Source organism: Annulohypoxylon truncatum (assembly GCF_022578515.1).
Source record: "Annulohypoxylon truncatum strain CBS 140777 unplaced genomic scaffold F4807scaffold_27, whole genome shotgun sequence".
NCBI classification, from domain to species: Eukaryota; Fungi; Ascomycota; class Sordariomycetes; order Xylariales; family Hypoxylaceae; genus Annulohypoxylon; species Annulohypoxylon truncatum.
In genome coordinates, this window is record NW_025953813.1 from 185,654 (window position 1) to 202,663 (window position 17,010).

The 17,010-nt window shown below is 48.3% G+C and overlaps 6 protein-coding genes across 6 annotated transcripts; 3 read left to right on the plus strand and 3 right to left on the minus strand.

Annotated features, from left to right (window-relative positions):
- Positions 1-315: 315 nt before the first annotated feature.
- F4807DRAFT_434635 (ARM repeat-containing protein) lies at positions 316-5,413 on the minus strand. Its single transcript, XM_047998814.1, has 11 exons — positions 4,174-5,413; positions 3,917-4,105; positions 3,387-3,864; positions 3,227-3,339; positions 3,095-3,166; positions 2,821-3,045; positions 2,662-2,765; positions 2,213-2,614; positions 1,554-2,155; positions 551-1,488; positions 316-492 (listed from the first exon to the last, which is right to left on the minus strand). Exons 1-10 carry the CDS (start codon positions 5,062-5,064, stop codon positions 764-766), a joined length of 3,801 nt encoding a protein of 1,266 aa, XP_047851964.1. The 5' UTR covers positions 5,065-5,413; the 3' UTR covers positions 316-492; positions 551-763.
- A 443-nt stretch (positions 5,414-5,856) lies between these two features.
- Positions 5,857-7,591, minus strand: F4807DRAFT_434637 (uncharacterized protein). The gene is made up of 2 exons (XM_047998815.1): positions 7,106-7,591; positions 5,857-7,048 (listed from the first exon to the last, which is right to left on the minus strand). Exons 1-2 carry the CDS (start codon positions 7,348-7,350, stop codon positions 6,067-6,069), a joined length of 1,227 nt encoding a protein of 408 aa, XP_047851965.1. The 5' UTR covers positions 7,351-7,591; the 3' UTR covers positions 5,857-6,066.
- A 574-nt stretch (positions 7,592-8,165) lies between these two features.
- F4807DRAFT_462600 (DUF1917-domain-containing protein) lies at positions 8,166-9,210 on the plus strand (the record flags this gene model as incomplete). Its single annotated transcript, XM_048001852.1, has 3 exons — positions 8,166-8,193; positions 8,250-9,041; positions 9,098-9,210. The coding sequence occupies 3 exons, from the start codon at positions 8,166-8,168 to the stop codon at positions 9,208-9,210; spliced, it is 933 nt and encodes a 310-aa protein (XP_047851966.1).
- A 464-nt stretch (positions 9,211-9,674) lies between these two features.
- On the minus strand, positions 9,675-10,284 carry F4807DRAFT_462601 (acyl-CoA N-acyltransferase; the record flags this gene model as incomplete). Its single annotated transcript, XM_048001853.1, has 2 exons — positions 9,675-10,028; positions 10,096-10,284. The coding sequence occupies 2 exons, from the start codon at positions 10,282-10,284 to the stop codon at positions 9,675-9,677; spliced, it is 543 nt and encodes a 180-aa protein (XP_047851967.1).
- Positions 10,285-10,844: 560 nt separating this feature from the next.
- Positions 10,845-13,539, plus strand: F4807DRAFT_434649 (LACT-domain-containing protein). Its single transcript, XM_047998816.1, has 2 exons — positions 10,845-11,655; positions 11,722-13,539. The coding sequence occupies exons 1-2, from the start codon at positions 11,341-11,343 to the stop codon at positions 13,294-13,296; spliced, it is 1,890 nt and encodes a 629-aa protein (XP_047851968.1). The 5' UTR covers positions 10,845-11,340; the 3' UTR covers positions 13,297-13,539.
- Positions 13,540-13,665: 126 nt separating this feature from the next.
- Positions 13,666-15,692, plus strand: F4807DRAFT_178583 (uncharacterized protein). Its single transcript, XM_047993543.1, has 5 exons — positions 13,666-13,867; positions 13,942-14,100; positions 14,237-14,725; positions 14,821-14,961; positions 15,031-15,692. The coding sequence occupies exons 1-5, from the start codon at positions 13,799-13,801 to the stop codon at positions 15,184-15,186; spliced, it is 1,014 nt and encodes a 337-aa protein (XP_047851969.1). The 5' UTR covers positions 13,666-13,798; the 3' UTR covers positions 15,187-15,692.
- Positions 15,693-17,010: the final 1,318 nt, after the last annotated feature.

Genomic DNA, 17,010 nt, shown 5'->3' on the forward strand with positions numbered 1-17,010 from the left:
GCAGTTAATTAAGATTAATAAAGGGAATCCGTGGATAGTACCCTAAGGGATTATACCGCCATGGACGTCGTCTTACTAGAGTATAGTAATATCCACGTGCCTCCCTTTACTCCATCCCCTTATCCCTTACTTACCTATACAGCACAGCCGTCCTTATCTACGTGCATACCTCATACAGCTTATACAATCATAGGTAGTTGGTGTTATCAAATTATTTGATAGACTTGGTGAAATGTGATCCATGTGTAAGCTCACATCAGATCACTGCCGTTTCAACGTAACGAGGCCTGGCGCCGGCTATTTTCTAAAATATCCGGACATAAACATTTCAACGTCACGAAAGTTGTTAAGCACTTTAAAGTGTACCTATCAAGGCATATGAATTTTTTTATGCATTACGCTGTTAGGAGCATGTGAATGCTCATCTCTAACTAAAGCATCGCACAACATCAACCAATCTACGTCGTGTATACGCGGAACTCGCTGTAAGATCTAACATGTTGTGTTAGCTGATGACCTCAGTAGCGTCTGGCAAACTTGTCAGCCTGACCTTGTCGTAGGTGTTATCCTGGCTCTAATCTTAGCCAGTACTGAAATGGCTTATTGCCTGTCCCACACAAGTATGCACTTGTAAATTTGCTGGTATCAAAACCTAGCCTGAAACGCAATCGTGGTCGCTTTGGTCGTGAGGATTCAGCAGTTGGCCATGTCGGACCATATCCTCAGATCCAATGAGGACCTATGTAGAGAATTTCGTCTAACTCTATGATTCGAAGAGGCTAGCAACACCTTCTAAAACGTCGGTGTTCCCGTCTTGATAACCATTGTTGTTGTTGCCCAGTCCGGAACCATTGTGACTTGGTTCTGGTGCTGTCATAAACTCCTGTGCCATCTTGCTGCGTATCGGTTTCTTCGCAGGGAGGTTGCTGGTTGTGGGCATTCCGATGCTCTTGCTTAGCTTTCCCATCTCGGAAACACTAACTCCCTTCAGGTCGCCTAGTAATTGAAGAATGACTGCTCGCTGGCTACGACTGCTCGTCGTCAGCTTCATCATGTATTCTATTCCACTGTCAACATCATCCTGTTTCATATTGGGAAGCGAGATCAGCACATCCCGGGCTGCTGATGTGAGGTGGCCGTAAGTGACCACGATCGTGGCAATGAGAGAAGCAAAATCTTTCTGCAGCTCAACGAAGTAGGGTTCGTGAATAGACGTTATGCACGCCTTCACGACGGAAGATGATATGTACTCGCGAACAGCCGCTGCTGTGTCCGGGGGAATACGAGCCGAATCTGTATGGGGTTCGATCATAAAATCCGGAATGATGGAGCGAAACACTCTCAGCATTATTCCACAGCAGCGCGAGTCCCGCCATCGTATGGCATGAGTGCAGAACATCAAGAGAGGCTCCACGATAGATGAATGCATCAAACAGAACACTCGTAAAGTAGGATAGTCGTTCTCTCCTATAACGGAGGGCGGAGGGTCTGTTTCACGTTAGCTAGGTGCATATATATACTGAAACTCACGAATCGAAAAAAAAAGAACTTACTCTTTCTAGCCGGATCTAGGAAGTCGGCAACCATCATCACAGACGCATATGTTAACTGTCTCAATATACTCTCCGCCTTCATCTCCTCGGTTAGAGCATCTCCTTCCGTCTTTACCGCCTGCTGTTGATCAAGCTTCTCCCATTCGGCATTAATCCGAGTGTCCATCTGGAGACAGCAAGCAGCCAAGATGGGAGGGAGAAAGTGATCTCGTAATGGAACAGGGCAGTTGTCCACCAGATATCGAACCAAGTTGAGGACATTGATCAACTGGTGGGCTGAGAGACTGGAGGACTCGGCCAGGAGAGCGTGAGCTAAGGGTCCTGGTAGCTCGCCAAACCCGTAGAATTGTAGGTCTAAGCGTGCCATGCAGTAAATAATTGCATAACAAGATTCGCGGACGAATCGAATGCTTCCCCGGATCGTCGAAGCGAGACCTTCCAGAGTATGTTTCTTATCGAGCACACGGGCATAAAATTCATCCTTACTACCTTCTGATATGCCTGCCTGCCAAAACCGGTCGGTGAGAACGCGCCCAACAATGGACCTCGCTTCCGGCGCCAATCCCACCCAGCTATCAGGGGTATGAGAAGCATGTGCATAACTAGACATAGATGTTAGTCGAAACGATCCTATGGAGATAAATATGTGTAACCCTTACTTTAAGAACTTCAGTAGTTCAGGAAGAATGATGGGAAATCCGTCTTGCCACAAGGCACATGAGAGGTGGTACGCATCGGTTTCCTTATCCACTTTATCAACCGAACAGGTCAAGAATGACTTCGTAGGCCGTAGAGGAAGGAGAGTTTGTCGTTCTTCAAGCTCTGCTTGTAGTGCCTGGCCCTCAGCATCAAGTTCCACAGAGCCCCAATCCGCAATATTCTGCATTTGCTTTCGTGATAGATAACTCTGTGCTTTATCGAGCGCCATGAGCTCACAAAAGCCCGCGTATGATGACAATGCCTGCTTCAGATTGCCATTTTGCCATTGGGAGACTACGGGGTCAATGAACCCCATTACTTTTTGCGCCTTTGTAGCCTGGTCGAGTCGAGTAGAACGGTGACTAAAATTGTTAGTATTTCTTTTGAAAGCGGCTTCCTTGGAACTTACATGATAGTAAATAGAAAGGTCTGATAGCTAATCTGACGTTTCTCATCAAGCGTTCCCGAGGCAATCATCTCATTCACCTTTGTCTCTATCTGATCATAGACATCCTAGACACATCATTAGTTTATATCCTCATGTAACAGCTTGAATCGGAGTTCTTACGAGGAGGTGATCAGGCATCTTAGCTGCAAGTCTCTGCAACTCAACCATGCTTTCGGCTTGAAGTTCTTTAATGGCATCCGAATACACACGGTAATCGGGATGTGTGGCTGGCCAAGTTACCAAGATGTGCTCAAGAACTTTCAGCATAAAGCTTGGGTTCCTATCGAGTGCCATGACGGAAAAGGCGACAAGAAGCTGGAGGATTCTTTTCCGAATCAACGGATCCTGCATTGGTAAGCTAATGCCTTAAAGTTAAAGGTATTGGGTTACCAACCTCGAACTTCATGCCCAACAGTCGATTACACCAGGATTCCAAGCTTTCTTCTAAGGCGGCAACCTCCTGCTCCTATTGGATATCAAGCATTAGTAGAGATTTCGACATGGATTTAGGATCAGATATGCTCACATGACGAGGTTCTTCCTTACGCCACTTTCTAACCCCTTTTAGAGCTGCCTCGATGACCGTCGCTTGAGCGTCGACACGGAGCACGGGCTGAGACGTCTTCGAGTATGTTGCCACTGCTACAAGTTAGATCACTAGCTTCAACAAATTGATCGAGACGTACTATCAAATGGTGGGACGTTATCATAAAGGTGTCCCAATACATTCTCCGTCTGGCCAAGAATGTGTTGCATTGCCTCCGTTATCTTCAATTGGACTATGCTCTCAACCACCTGGGAACCATATCGTCGATAATTGCCTAGAAAAGCATGACGCTCCGGAATCGTGTCCGTATCCTCCAATAATAATTGGAAAGTGGGATCCTGAGTATCTTCAGGTAGGTTTTCATATCGAACAAGTCTTGAGCTGCAGCATTCTAGAAGTGGACCAATGAATGTTGGCACATCTGCAATATTTGGACCGAGGGACCGGTTGTTCAGGAGTCGAGTCCATGTTACAAGGACGGGAATCGAAACAACCAGACTTTGGCTCTGCGTGATCAGTAGGAGAAGTTGTAAGAATCCTTTGAAGTCAATCTGATCCGAATCGTTCGGTAGAACATTGAATCGACGGTCCATGTAAGTTCCGAGGAACGAAATTACCTTGATATCACAGTTAATAGAGTTAAATATTGACAGTCACAACATAACTTACCTCGGACAGCTTCTTGGAGAATTGGTACTTGTCGTCATCAATGTCCTCCGGATCAACTACCGACCACTCAAAAAGTCGTCTGAATAAGTCAACATATTTGCTACCGTATAGCGGAACAACGAGATCTAAGAACTCCTGGTCGGAAAAGGTTGTACGGGCGTATAATGAGTGCATAGCTTCTAAGGATGCCTTTGATATTTTATTAGTTAATGACAGTGGTCATAGCAAATTAATGGGTTGCTTGATGATTATCTTACCTTTTGGACTTCGATGTGAGAAGTACGGAGTCCTTCACACAGCACTTGTACACAGCCGGTAGCAGCGACGGTCTTCAGGAAGGCAGTGGGTAGCACTTGATAGAGTACGGCGAGAGCCCGAACGGCACAGTTTCGTAGTTCGGTGTTGTGCGGCACGTCACCCGATAAGCAATGGTTTAGAAAATCCGTGACTCTGGCGATCCAACCTTCTTCGCCACATCTAACGCCGGGACATGGCTGGCGGTTGAGGAAGATTTCCGCTAGGACGGCGGCAGGGTTATAGACCTCGACAGCCGCCTTACTGAGGACAGCTTCACGAGCAGCCAACATAGTATCGTCACCGTCACCATTTTGTATATAGTCCGAGAGAATCTCTAGGATACGGAGGACAAGTTCCTTCTGTACGGCAGAATCTGGACCCTGCCATAATTGGACAAGCATGGTGTCCATATCCATCCACTCGTCTCCCCAACTCCTTTTCGCAACCTCGACCCATAGTAAGGCGATCTTGTTTCTCAAATAAATAGGGTCATCCCTTGATACGCCTTGAGCAAGCTGGAGAACACAATTGCGCAAGGCGGCAGCCTCTTCTTCATCACCATAAACCCATTTATGCTTAACCGCATGCTCAAGTAACGATAAGGCGTAATGACGTACGACGGGAGATTGAGTCTTGTCGACGGCAAGATGGAAGCCGTAGAAGGAAGCCTTACGGTCATTCTTTACTTCTTCGAGGAATAGTTGTGCATCTTTACGGTCGTCGTTGGAGGAATAAGGACTATGGACAACCTCCAGGGCCTTATGGATCTTGGGCAGGACCGCCATGTCCTCGGAATCAATACCTACGCCGCCCGTTCCCATGTTTCCGTTGATCGAGGTATGTGCGGTCATATCGGGTGAAAAATCTGGAATTTTCTCGGTCGGCCGCCGACGATCGTGGAGGGGAGGGGGGTGGGCGGGAACTGATCGGGATGTACTTTCGCCTTTAGGTGCGAATCATCAGGCACGGCAGGGTGAGATAGAAAAAGGCGGATATGCGATGAATGGAGAATGACGGCGTAAGAACAGGCACCTTAGCGAAAGAAAGTGGCAGGTTTGTTGATAATTGATGAGTATCCTTCTGGACGACGTTGCCTGGTAAATGGATGAATGGGTTCCAATGTTACATACAAGTGTCGCGATTGAAGTTCGTGTGTGTCTTCGGAGGAAATTTATTAAGAGGTTTAATGTTGCTCAGCTCGGTGGCATGGTTTGCACGCGATGATTGGAGGTACGACCTTAAATGACCTTAAACCCAAGGTAACTTTACTAGGTATTCTCGTACCCGTGCAGCCGTACTAGTAGACAGTGGACCTTCCCTCTGTTATCAAACCTTATCGTACTAGCTATGTACTAGGTTTCCGATGTGCTAGTAGGTAGCGTAAGGTCTCCACAATCTCGGGTTGGAATTGCTGACGGAACCAATTAGCGGCCGAACTCACCTCGGAAGTCCCCTGTTCTGGAAGGACTAGAACAATTCTAAAAGTTCCTTACTGCGCCTTATGGCGTCTGTCCCGTGTATCAGTTCCTGCGCAGTCCCTAAAATGTTTCACAGCAGATCGGCAAGATACCTATCACATCTGCTAGGGGATATTAAAACTCTAGGCACTCTAGGTGTGTAGTAGTAGTTTTCATATATTAATAGATGGCTATTTTTGAGGAGGATATGCAAGTGCCCTAAGTGCCCTACGTTTACGTAAGTAGGGATGTAGTTACGGTACCTGCGTGCGCATCGTACCACTCACTGATGAGTCACTTGTATTGTGGGGATATATATTGTACAATGCCCACACTGCCTAACGGAAACACTGAAGTGGAAAGTGCATTCCCACGGCACTTGGCATCCAGGTAGTACTAATACTCCCATAAACATAACAACCTGTCATAAAAGCTTGTCGAGATACATCGAAACTTTCGGTCTTCCTTTTCAGATCCCGGCTGGAAATCGCTGCCATAATTCATGCTCCGATGCTCCTCAAAACGACCGAGAACTTTGACCTCACAAGACTTGGTAGCCGTCTCACCTGTGATTTCGAGTACTCTTGATCCCGCATGCATGCATGATGCAAGAATGAGAGCCGTCCAGCGATGTTCCTCTTTTTCCCCTGTTGTCTTTTGTAAGTCAATTAATTTAAGCCTCCACACTCCTCCTTCTAGATTCTTTGCCGCTAATATGCCAGAGTTTGAAAGAAATCCATCGTAGTCATAGACGGCAAATACTCTGATATGGTCATCATAGCTTCCGGTGATAACTATAGAATTGAGCGAGTCAAGCCGAAGGCTTAGGGGCAAGATTGCGGTGACTCCTGCTTCGTGCCCCTTCATTGTGATTTGAGGATAGGGGGTCTCGATTGAATCATCTTCGCCACATATCCGTTTGGGATCAAATGCGTATTTCCTGGCAAAAAGTTTGGAGTCATCTCCACCGGAAAATATTGTGAGTTGCTGAAAGTCCTGGGGCGTAAACGGCGAGAACGCCACCGTCCAAGCCTCAAGAGTATGTGTAATCACTGGTTCCGTATGTGTCTTGTGGACGTTCCAAGAATCATCAACTTGCAAAATATGAACTTGATAATTCGATGTCGTAATTGCAAGGAGTTCGGGAATATGTGGATGCCATGAGCATGATAAGAAGAGAACTCCTTCTTCAACATCAAGTGGTCTATGTGTAACGATCTCTTCTAGGGAGACCTGAGACCCTTCTAAACTTGAAAGCCTGAAAAAAGAAAGGGTTCCGGTACTGGATACCACAGCTAGAACGGCACATTTTTCTCGTTCGGGGTGAAAGTGAAGATCAAGGATTGCGGAAGGATAGAGAACGGTTTGTATATGATTTCTATCCAAAGATGAATTTGATATAAAAAGACAAAAGGGGGTTAGGAAGAGCGCTTACACATCATCTGTCTCGGCCAACCTAAAGAGAATGAGACTCCCATCTCGGGTCTGCACGGACTTTGTTGCCTGCTCTTGTTCTTCATCGCCCTCGGCAACGGTGCCGGGATCTTCGCTTCCCCTCTGCAGATTATATGTGCCAACCACAAAATACTCCGGGTGACTTGGGCAAAACTCGATACAGCTAGGAGGGAGGTCCAAAGTCAATGACCTCAGCGGCGTGATGCTGCGTCCTTGCTTTTCCATGACGATTTGTTTTCGAACAGGGGGGCAAATCGTTAGCAATATTCCGACATGCGTATATTCCTCCCGTTATAACATATTGACCGAATAGCTAATCTTTAGCAATTTATACTGACTTATATCATGATAAGATAGCCTGGAGGTGTATATAGTCGTATCGTATAATTCCAGTGTATGATTGACTTTGATCTTGGTAGCAAAGAAACTTTCAAAGTACCTCCTACCACATGCAACTCCCCTCAATTTTTAACAGTTCAGGTGCACCATATGAAGTTAAACTGCGGTCCACGGGTATGTGCTTAGCCATGGATAAAAGTGGGTATGTGTACTACCGCAGAACGGCTCGGAATCGTCCCCGCTATACCCACTTAGGTATGGACCCTGTGATTAGCGGAGCCCTTCCCAGTCATTTTTAGTGCCCGACAGACCGGTTCCAATGAATATTTCCACTTACAACCCTGGAAGCCTTAGAGAGCTGGAGAGCGACAAACGAGAGCTGGGGACTCGGACGCTTTGAACATCAACCCAAGCTCTTGGGAACAGGGTCCCCGGCATCCTCGAATTCGACATGTCAATTCCAGCGATTCCGTTTCCAGCATCTGACGACCTATTATGATTGCCTTCCGCGACGTCTTACATCTCCTACTTTTCTTCCATTCGTTCTTTTCATACCGACATCCTACTTGTCTAAATCCTATTATTTGACACAGCCTGCTCACACAGCCTACTCAGTACTACCTTATTTGCGCCTAAGCACCGATCTAGATTCCGTGTAATACAAACATTTATTTAAATAAATTATAAAACACCGCCCTGTCATGAGTTCCGAAGATTCTGATTTCTATGGTGAAAATATCTGTTTTATTTTAGAGCGGGCCTAAATCACTAACACTCATCCTCAGGAGACGACGAGATTATGGCAGACCTAAAAGCTAAAGTGAAAGACTTTGATCCCGAAACTTGGTGGGAGGAACATGGGGATGTTAATACGCCACTAAAGATCCAAGCTGAAAATGAAGACGTTGAAATGCTAGATGTGTCTCATCTTCACAACCCATACGCCGGCCTGGAGTACGCATGGCAGCTCACAGAGACAATCGAAGAGTTTGTGGAACGTGTTCCACCCGCAACCACCGACGAAACTCCCCAAAACCAATGGATATGGGTCTGTAACCCTTATATAAACCGCAAGAAGAAGTGCGAGGCAAGCAATCAGCAAATCCGTGGCGGTGAAGATGAAGCGCCCGAGGAAGAAGGCGCCGACCTACCTAGTGTCGTCGAAGGCGGCATGGCGAGACTCCACTTCGCATCCGAGTATATCAACATGTGCAAGAACTCGGGCAACGGACCGGCTTTCATCGCCCGAGAATGCCGGACAGCCGGCACGGACGCCGCGAAGGATATCCTCAACCTGGCAAAGGCCCACCGCGTACGATGCGGCAAGTGGATGCTCTTCTGCAACACTTTCGAAGTCAACGAAGTCTGGCAGACCATCGCTAAGGCCACGGCAAATAATGAGCTTGGGATAGGCGCCAAGGTTGCGCCACGACGAACGACCGATAAGAGGACGGAGCGGCTCATCTGCGTCTACACCGCCGATTTCAGCGACACGAAAGATGTCAAGAGGGTTGCGGAGAAATTGAAGAAACTTGGACTTATCCAGGCCAACGACAAGCCTTTGTACTACAAACCAGGTCAGTCGTTCACCTTTTTTCTCATTGTTTAATCAATATGATACTTACCAATTTAGATGTGTACACGTACTTGGGGATAGCGCACGGAAACCCGTGGGAGATAAGGGCTTCCATCTACGACACCAAATCCATGCTTAGAACCAGAAAGGGGACATCATCTGGAGAATAATGAAGACTCATGTAAACATTCCCGGGAGGAATAGCTGAATTTTCGAGATACCCTTTGCTACCGAGAATTTGCTTCCAATGTATGATCAGAAACGTCAAGGAGGATAGGGGTGCTACCTAGGTAGTTCAAGTGTAAGCTAAACAGAATCTCAATGCTTACTTGCTGACCTCATAACGCCGCCAATGCAATGAACATCCATGCTGCCACGTCGAACCCTACCTAATATCTGCTGCCATAGTATTCTACTGCATACCCAATTCCTCCTTGAAAGGCCATAAATCCGTGCATCCAACCTCTCACGAAAGAAGGTTGTGAAGTGCCGCACAAATCGACACTACGCTACGTTGCGCCAGTTTCGACTTCGAAAATAGCCGCAGGCATATCATCCCTTTCCCTTCGACCCCTCTTCCAATTCCCTATCCAAATCCCAGCGGCCTCTACCACTCCTCCGAATAGCTAGAATGTTAATCCGTTTCTGGATCCGTCGACTTCAAGAGTAGCACGAGCCGATAAGCGCTATTTCCGTTGAGATAGTATCTATGGAGTTTCTTAGACCGTAAGAATCCTAGTCTCTCATATAGTCTCATGGCCGGGGTGTTTGTCTCCTCCGTCTCTAGGACGATCTCGTCGGCGTTGCGTTCGGCCATCGCATCGATCGCCATCTTTACCAACCGCGTTGCTATCCCGTGGCCTCGGAACGTGGAAGTTACCGCGAGCATGGCTATGTAGCCTCGATGCGTTGGTGGTGAGTGCGACGCATGGTGTTCGAGTTTGCAGATGATGACGCCCATTAACGATTTGTCGACGGGGTTGAGTGCCTTGTTACACGATACTTGTTTAGCCAAGATATTCCCCACTACCGAGAAGAGCGAAGTCCGGTATTACCATATAACAGAGGTGCGCCCATTGATACAGGAAGTATCGGTAGACGTAGATACTGTACGGTTCGCTCAGGTCCTTCGAGATCAATGCCCGAATCGCGGGCAGATACTTTTCTTCTAGAGCATGTTCGTATTGGATATATGATAATTCGCCGGGAAGCTGAGTTGCGCGGGCATCGCAGGCTACGTCCATGGCTGCGCCGCAGGTCACATGGAGGTAACAGCCGACAGGGACCGAGAGCTCGGGACAAAGCACCGTTATCGCAGCTACGAAAATTCTCGCCGGTTTAGTATAGAATTGACGATAACGGCCACCATAAGGATATCGACGGGAAGAAGTCCGCAGTGAGGGGACAAAAGATTTGACTAATAAACGGAGAAGATGTTAAGTAGGCAGGTTGGAAGAATTGAGTAAGACGGCAATTCGAGTTGTTGGTGTCACAGTAATAAATTTATGATATGTCAGTCTGATAGGACTACAAAGCGTGGCCCGCTTTCACATGCAACCTAAAGTTGCCCGCTCTGCCCGTTCCCGCTTCCTACAGAGGTAGGTACGGAGTTACTTGGGTACGACGTACGTAAGAGTACAGGGAGAAGAATGGAAGGCTTCAACGGGAGGCTACCTGATCTGACCAATCCGGTAATAGATCGGCGGGGTTAGTGGATTCCTGGGTTCAAGTTTAAACTGGAGCTTAAAAACGTCCCATGCCTGTCATGCCGCGGTTTCCAGTTGAAGAGAGCCCTAAAACATCACTGGTCGGTAGGCTGAAACATTCCTAACGTGATTCGCCGGCTCATGCTTGCCCCCAAGCAGAAGGCAGCACATGCTAACAGCTACCCACAGCAGCAACACTGACGTCAAAACGTCGCAAATTGTTTTGTGTCGTCAACTTCAATCTTCCGCCCGCGCACCTGCATCAATTGGGGCTTGTTGATCAGGTACCACACACGGCTTCCCGGTTTACTCGGAGTTGACTTCGTGAACAACTCACGAACTATGGATCCACAGTGAAAGAAATAACCTTAACTTTATTCCCATTTCATGACACAATAATCTTTTTTTGAGACAGCAGACAACATAGCTATTTGACGTAGCTAGCCCCGTTTTCCTGTTGATCTTTGACCTTTTGATCGTCCACCGTCCCTCATTCCAGATTTCCAACAACACGTAAACGGCCCTCCCGATCCATCCCCCATCATCCACTCCCGCGCTGCACTCTGTGCCTGGTCATGTTAACCCTGCCTGACGATGGCATCAACTCTCCGACGCCGGGCTGTCGGCGCCGACACCTCTGAATCCTCGTCGCAGGCCCCCACCCCGAGAGACGAAAGTCCGGTGAAGCCGGGCGACAAGGTCAAGGTCGTCCATGATCACAAACCGAAGATGCGCAAACGGCGCAACACTTTTATATTCCTGCTGGGTATCGTGTTCGGCCTTGTAGCTGCCGGATTCTTAGCCAAAAGTAATGATCTAATCGAACTTCCCGAGATTGGCGAGCTTAGCATGGACAGCTTCCTTGATGTGCTGCCAGCTGGTTTGGTCAAGGATATGAGGGATCTTGTAGTATGACTCCCTCTTCCAAAGATATATGACTATGCATATCTCAACTAATGAACTTTGTAATTGTAGAAAGGCGAGCGGGATTTCGTCGATAGCTATGATTCCTTTTCCGTCGGATTGAAGGCCCGGTCCGAAGGACTTAGCGTCCATCATCCCGTCATCATGGTGCCTGGCGTCATCTCTACAGGCCTCGAATCCTGGGGTACCGCTAATATTTCCCGACCGTACTTCCGAAAGCGACTCTGGGGCAGTTGGACCATGATGAGAGCGCTGGTTATGGATAAGGAGATATGGAAAAAGCACATTATGTTAGACAAGAAAACAGGGCTAGACCCGCCTAACATCAAGCTGAGAGCTGCCCAGGGTTTCGATGCTACCGACTTCTTTATTACGGGATATTGGATTTGGAGCAAGATCTTGGAAAATCTCGCGTCTTTGGGATACGACCCCACCAGTTCTTTCACGGCCGCCTACGATTGGCGGTTGTCGTATCAAGACCTTGAGCTTCGAGACCAGTACTTTTCAAGGTTAAAGAGCTATGTTGAGCTAGCCCACCAGTTCTCCGGTCAGAAGGTGGTCCTCACCTCTCATAGCATGGGTAGTCAAGTCCTGTTTTATTTCTTCCATTGGGTCGCGTCGGCGCATGGTGGTAAAGGAGGCGACGATTGGGTCGAACGTCATGTCGAAGCCTGGATCAACATTAGTGGATGCATGCTGGGCGCAGTCAAAGATGTTACTGCCATCCTCTCGGGGGAAATGCGCGACACCGCACAACTAAATTCCTTTGCTGTGTATGGACTCGAGAAGTTCCTCAACAAAGACGAGCGGGCCGAGATATTCCGAGCCATGCCAGGCATGTCGGCCATGCTACCGCTTGGAGGCGATGCAGTTTGGGGGAACTTGACGTGGGCACCAGACGACCTGCCTGGCCAGAAAAACTCGTTTGGCTCATTCTTGAATTTCCGGCGCGGTGCTAACTGGACTACGCCGGACAAGAACTTAACAGTCAGCGGAGCGATGCAGTATCTTATGGAAACGGCCGATACCTGGTACAAGGACCAGATCCAGAGGAGCTATTCCCACGGTGTAGCACATACTTCTGCCGAAGTTGAAGCTAATGAGCTGGATTATCGTAAATGGATCAATCCTCTAGAGACGAGGCTACCTTTAGCCCCCAACTTAAAGATCTATTGTTTCTACGGCGTAGGGAAACCAACGGAAAGGTCGTATTATTATCGCACTCCCGAGTTTCCGGGCTTCACGAATCTCAATGCCACCATCGATACGGGACTAATCGTTGATGACATTGATCACGGGGTCATCATGGGAGAAGGTGATGGTACGGTCAATCTTCTTAGTACTGGTTATATGTGCTCCAAGGGTTGGCGCATGAAACGGTATAACCCGGCAGGTGTCAAGGTCTCTGTAGTTGAGATGCCCCACGAGCCGGAAAGGTTTAACCCTCGCGGAGGGCCTAATACGGCGGACCACGTGGATATATTAGGACGACAGACGCTTAACGAGCTGATCCTGCGTGTTGCGGCCGGCAAGGGATTTATGATTGAAGACAATATCGTCAGCAACATCAAGGAGTACGCGGAGAAGGTTAAGGTATATGAAGAGGAGAACGAAAATGGAGAGTGAAGTCTAATAGAATAGATGAGGGATGATTATCATAAGGTCTGATTGACGAATTGAAGCTGTAGTGTATAAATATGGGACGGTGGGTGTCTTTTAGGGATTGAATGGATATTTTGTTCTTCGTTTTTGGGATGGTTCGAAAATGACTTTAGTTGCAATACCCCTATCCATATAGTAAGGCGATGGGTATAGATAGATGTATAATAATGAAATGCTGAGGGTTATATTGATACTCGAGACTTATGATACCCCCTATTTTCAGATAAGTACTATGTATAGAGACCATGACTGTTGCACCTGGAATAAAGCGGGAAGGTACAAATAGCGCACGGACCATTTGCTTATATAAAATCTCAACTTTCATTTCATATGCTCAGTGAAGGCTTTCTTACTTAAACAACTACGATCACCATTTATATATTCATTCTGATCAATTGAGTGTGATATAAGAATCGAACTCAGAAGAAACTCGTATTAAAACAAGAGTTTTCTCATATCTCCAGCCATGAAGGATCCTAACTACAGCAAGAGAAAGCACCCGGGGTCCGACAACCACCCTTTCAAGAGAAGCAAAGTAAGACTCTATCCCGGTTTCTATTCCTCACTTCACTTTTTGGTCTCTAGTTACTAATTTGTAATCATCCATAGGGAGGTGTCAAGGGCAAATGGACGACGCCTCACCACGAGGCCAAGCTCGCGATGTTCAGAGCCAAGGGCCTGGAGGCCGGTGATGTGGGCTTATCGACGACGTGTGTGAAGGGCAAGGAGCGCCAAGCGTTGGAGGAGCTTATGGATATTTGCGAAGAGGTAACCTTCTCCCTCTTACCCATACCCATATCCTCTCATTTTCATTCTCATTTCATTTCCACTTTCACACATTCCCATTCCTCCTCCCCAGCAAATCCATCTACACACCCCCTTATACTAACCCCCCACCCCTTAGTACGGCGCAACCCTATACAACCTCACCCCAGAAGACCCAGCCTACTCCACGGACGAAGACGGCAACATCGAAGCCTCCATCCGGAAAGAAGTCCAGGGCCTCCCCTCCGCCCTTACGCGGGACCCGAACGCCCCCTTCGAGCCCGTCCGCCTGGACCTGGACTGCCTGCTGTTCATGCGGACGCGCGCCCCCGTCGACCCCGTGCAGCTCGCGCACCGCATCTGCGTCGACGCGCGGGACGATTTGGACTGGAGGAAGGGCGGGCGCAGGGCTCGGTTCTTGAATCGGTTTACGCCGGTTACGGCGAGTGCTAAGGCGAACGAGGCGGGGTTGGAGGAGGTTGCGCGGAAAGTGCTCGGAGAGCATTTTCGACTTGTTGGGGAGAAGAGGGATGGGAAGGGGGAGGGAGAGGGAGAGGGAGAGGGAGAGGGTGAAGGTGAAGGTGGGGATGAGAAGAAGGGCGAGGAGACGAAGGGGAAGGCGTATTCGGTATGTTGTCTTCTATTCCTTCGTTACTTTTGGTTCCCAGGGGGTTGTTAACTGTGGTTGATGTCGGAAATTTGACTAACAGATTAATCCGATAGTACGCCATCCGCCCGACGTTCCGCGCGCACAATGTCCTCAAACGCGAGGATGTGATCAAGAAGGTCGCGAACCTCATCGACACGCGCCATAAGGTCAATCTCACGTCTCCGGACAAGGTTATTCTTATCGATATTTACCAGGTATGTACCATTAATCCCTTTGAAGTTTCCTAAAATGAGTGAGGGAGAAGGCTAAGCTAACAATGACAGTCATTTTGCGGAATGAGCGTCGTGGACGGTGATTGGGATTCGTTGAAGCGGTATAATCTCCACGAGATCCTCGTGGCGGCGTTGAAGGCTAAGGGCCAATCCGTTGAGGAAAAGGGTAAGACGGAGAAAGCGCAGACAGATAAACCGGAAACCTAAGTTTGCTAAGTGAACATGCTACTAGGTAGGTGGTTCAGCTGCTGGCTTTTCAACGTTTGGTTTCTTAGGGAAATATAATGAATAGGCGGTGGTCATACGTCTTCATAGCACCAGAAGTTTGCGAATAAATGGAATTCTCAACGAAGGTCTAGGTTGAGGGAGACCCCCGAGGGACACGTGCTTATCCTAAGCTTATGGGCAATACAAATAAATCCATGAAGAATAGCAATCGCCGCACAGGCACTCACTTTACAGTCAAGGAGCTTACACGATATATCCATATCAATAACTCGGAATAGTTAAGGTATAGATTAACACCTGCAAACAACCTCAAGCAAGCATTCTGGTATCTCATTCTCTCACTCATCACACTCCACTCCGTTTTGTTATGATATTTCAGTCCAGAACCAGACCTGCATTTAACTTCTCGTTCATCCCTACCCTACCCTATCCTATGCCCACCTCCTTTCTTCCATGCCACCCCCTACCCTACCCCTATCCTCAAAAAGTAAAAGAGGGGGTTTGATAAAGAATCAATCAATATTTTCAAATGCCCAAACACACAAGCCCGAACTCCGAAACCCACGTCCGTAGACGGGGTAATGTAAAATGTCAATGCGACAAACCTCGAACTCCTCCTGCGCGGACGGGCACCCGTTAATCAAATACAGCAACAACTAGCCACCATCGTATCGTACTATAGCTATAGTCGAGACCCGGAGTCGCCTAAGTTCAAACAGGCACCTCCAACTCCGCCTCCCTCTTCTGGCTCTCCTCCCACGCGTTCACCAGCTTCTTCCTCGTCTTCTCGTGCTCGCCCCAGTTCCTCGCGCTGATGCGCATGCGCGCCACCGCCCTCAGCACGTTCGCGAAGATCTTGAGATTATTTGGCGGTTTCTTGGACGTCTCCCGCTTCCGAGACGAGAGCAGCGCGTCGGGTGATTTTATCCCTAGTTGCTTGTGGATGCTCTTTAGGATGCGAAGGTCTGCTTTGTTGCTATTCGGGTGTTAGTTAAAAGTGCCACATGGTAAGGTATCGTGAAAAGGATAGGAGATGGAAAACATACCAAGCATCAGCAATCTCCAATTGTAGTGCCAAGAACTTCTTCGCGAAGGCGGCGTCGTTCCTCAAACTAGCCTCGCGCTCCCACCTGGCCTGCATCCACTGCATTTGAAGTGCCATGCCGCGGATCTCCTTGGTGTGTCGCTTCTCCGCCGCGTCCGCCGCTCGGATAACCGCCTCGTGATCCCGCTGGTCTACAACGTCCATTACGATGTCGCCGTACCGGAAGCTGGCCTTGGTGCCCCTCTTCTGAATGTGCGGAGTGTAAGGATTAGAAGGACCGTCGGGGGACTCAGAATTCTTGGCCTCGATCCATTTCAGCGCTTCCCTTGCACCTTCCTGTAATCGCTCGCAGTCTGCCTTTAGTTTCTCGGCCGACGCCTTGTATGCGGCGCGCTCGTTCCGTGCCCGGTCCAGTTTTTGGCGGAGTTCTTTGCATAATGGACTGGCATAGTCTAGATCCTGCCTTGCTAGGTCTAGTTGTTCTCGCAACTCTTCGCTCAGGCGATTCGCTTTCTCGGATTCCTTAACTGCTCGATTTAGCTCTCGCCTGAGCTCTTCGGCTTCACGTTTGGCTTGTTCTAATTTCTTGTCTGATTGTTTGGACTCATGACGAGCTTCCCGGTCTGTTTGTTGCTTTAGGCGTTCGCATTGGCGTTCAGCTTCGCGTAGCTTTCGGCTCGTTTCTTCGAGCTGTCTTCTGAGGTCGTCGGACACTTGGTTAGCTTCTAGCAACTGCTCCCCAAGATCGCCTGCCTTTT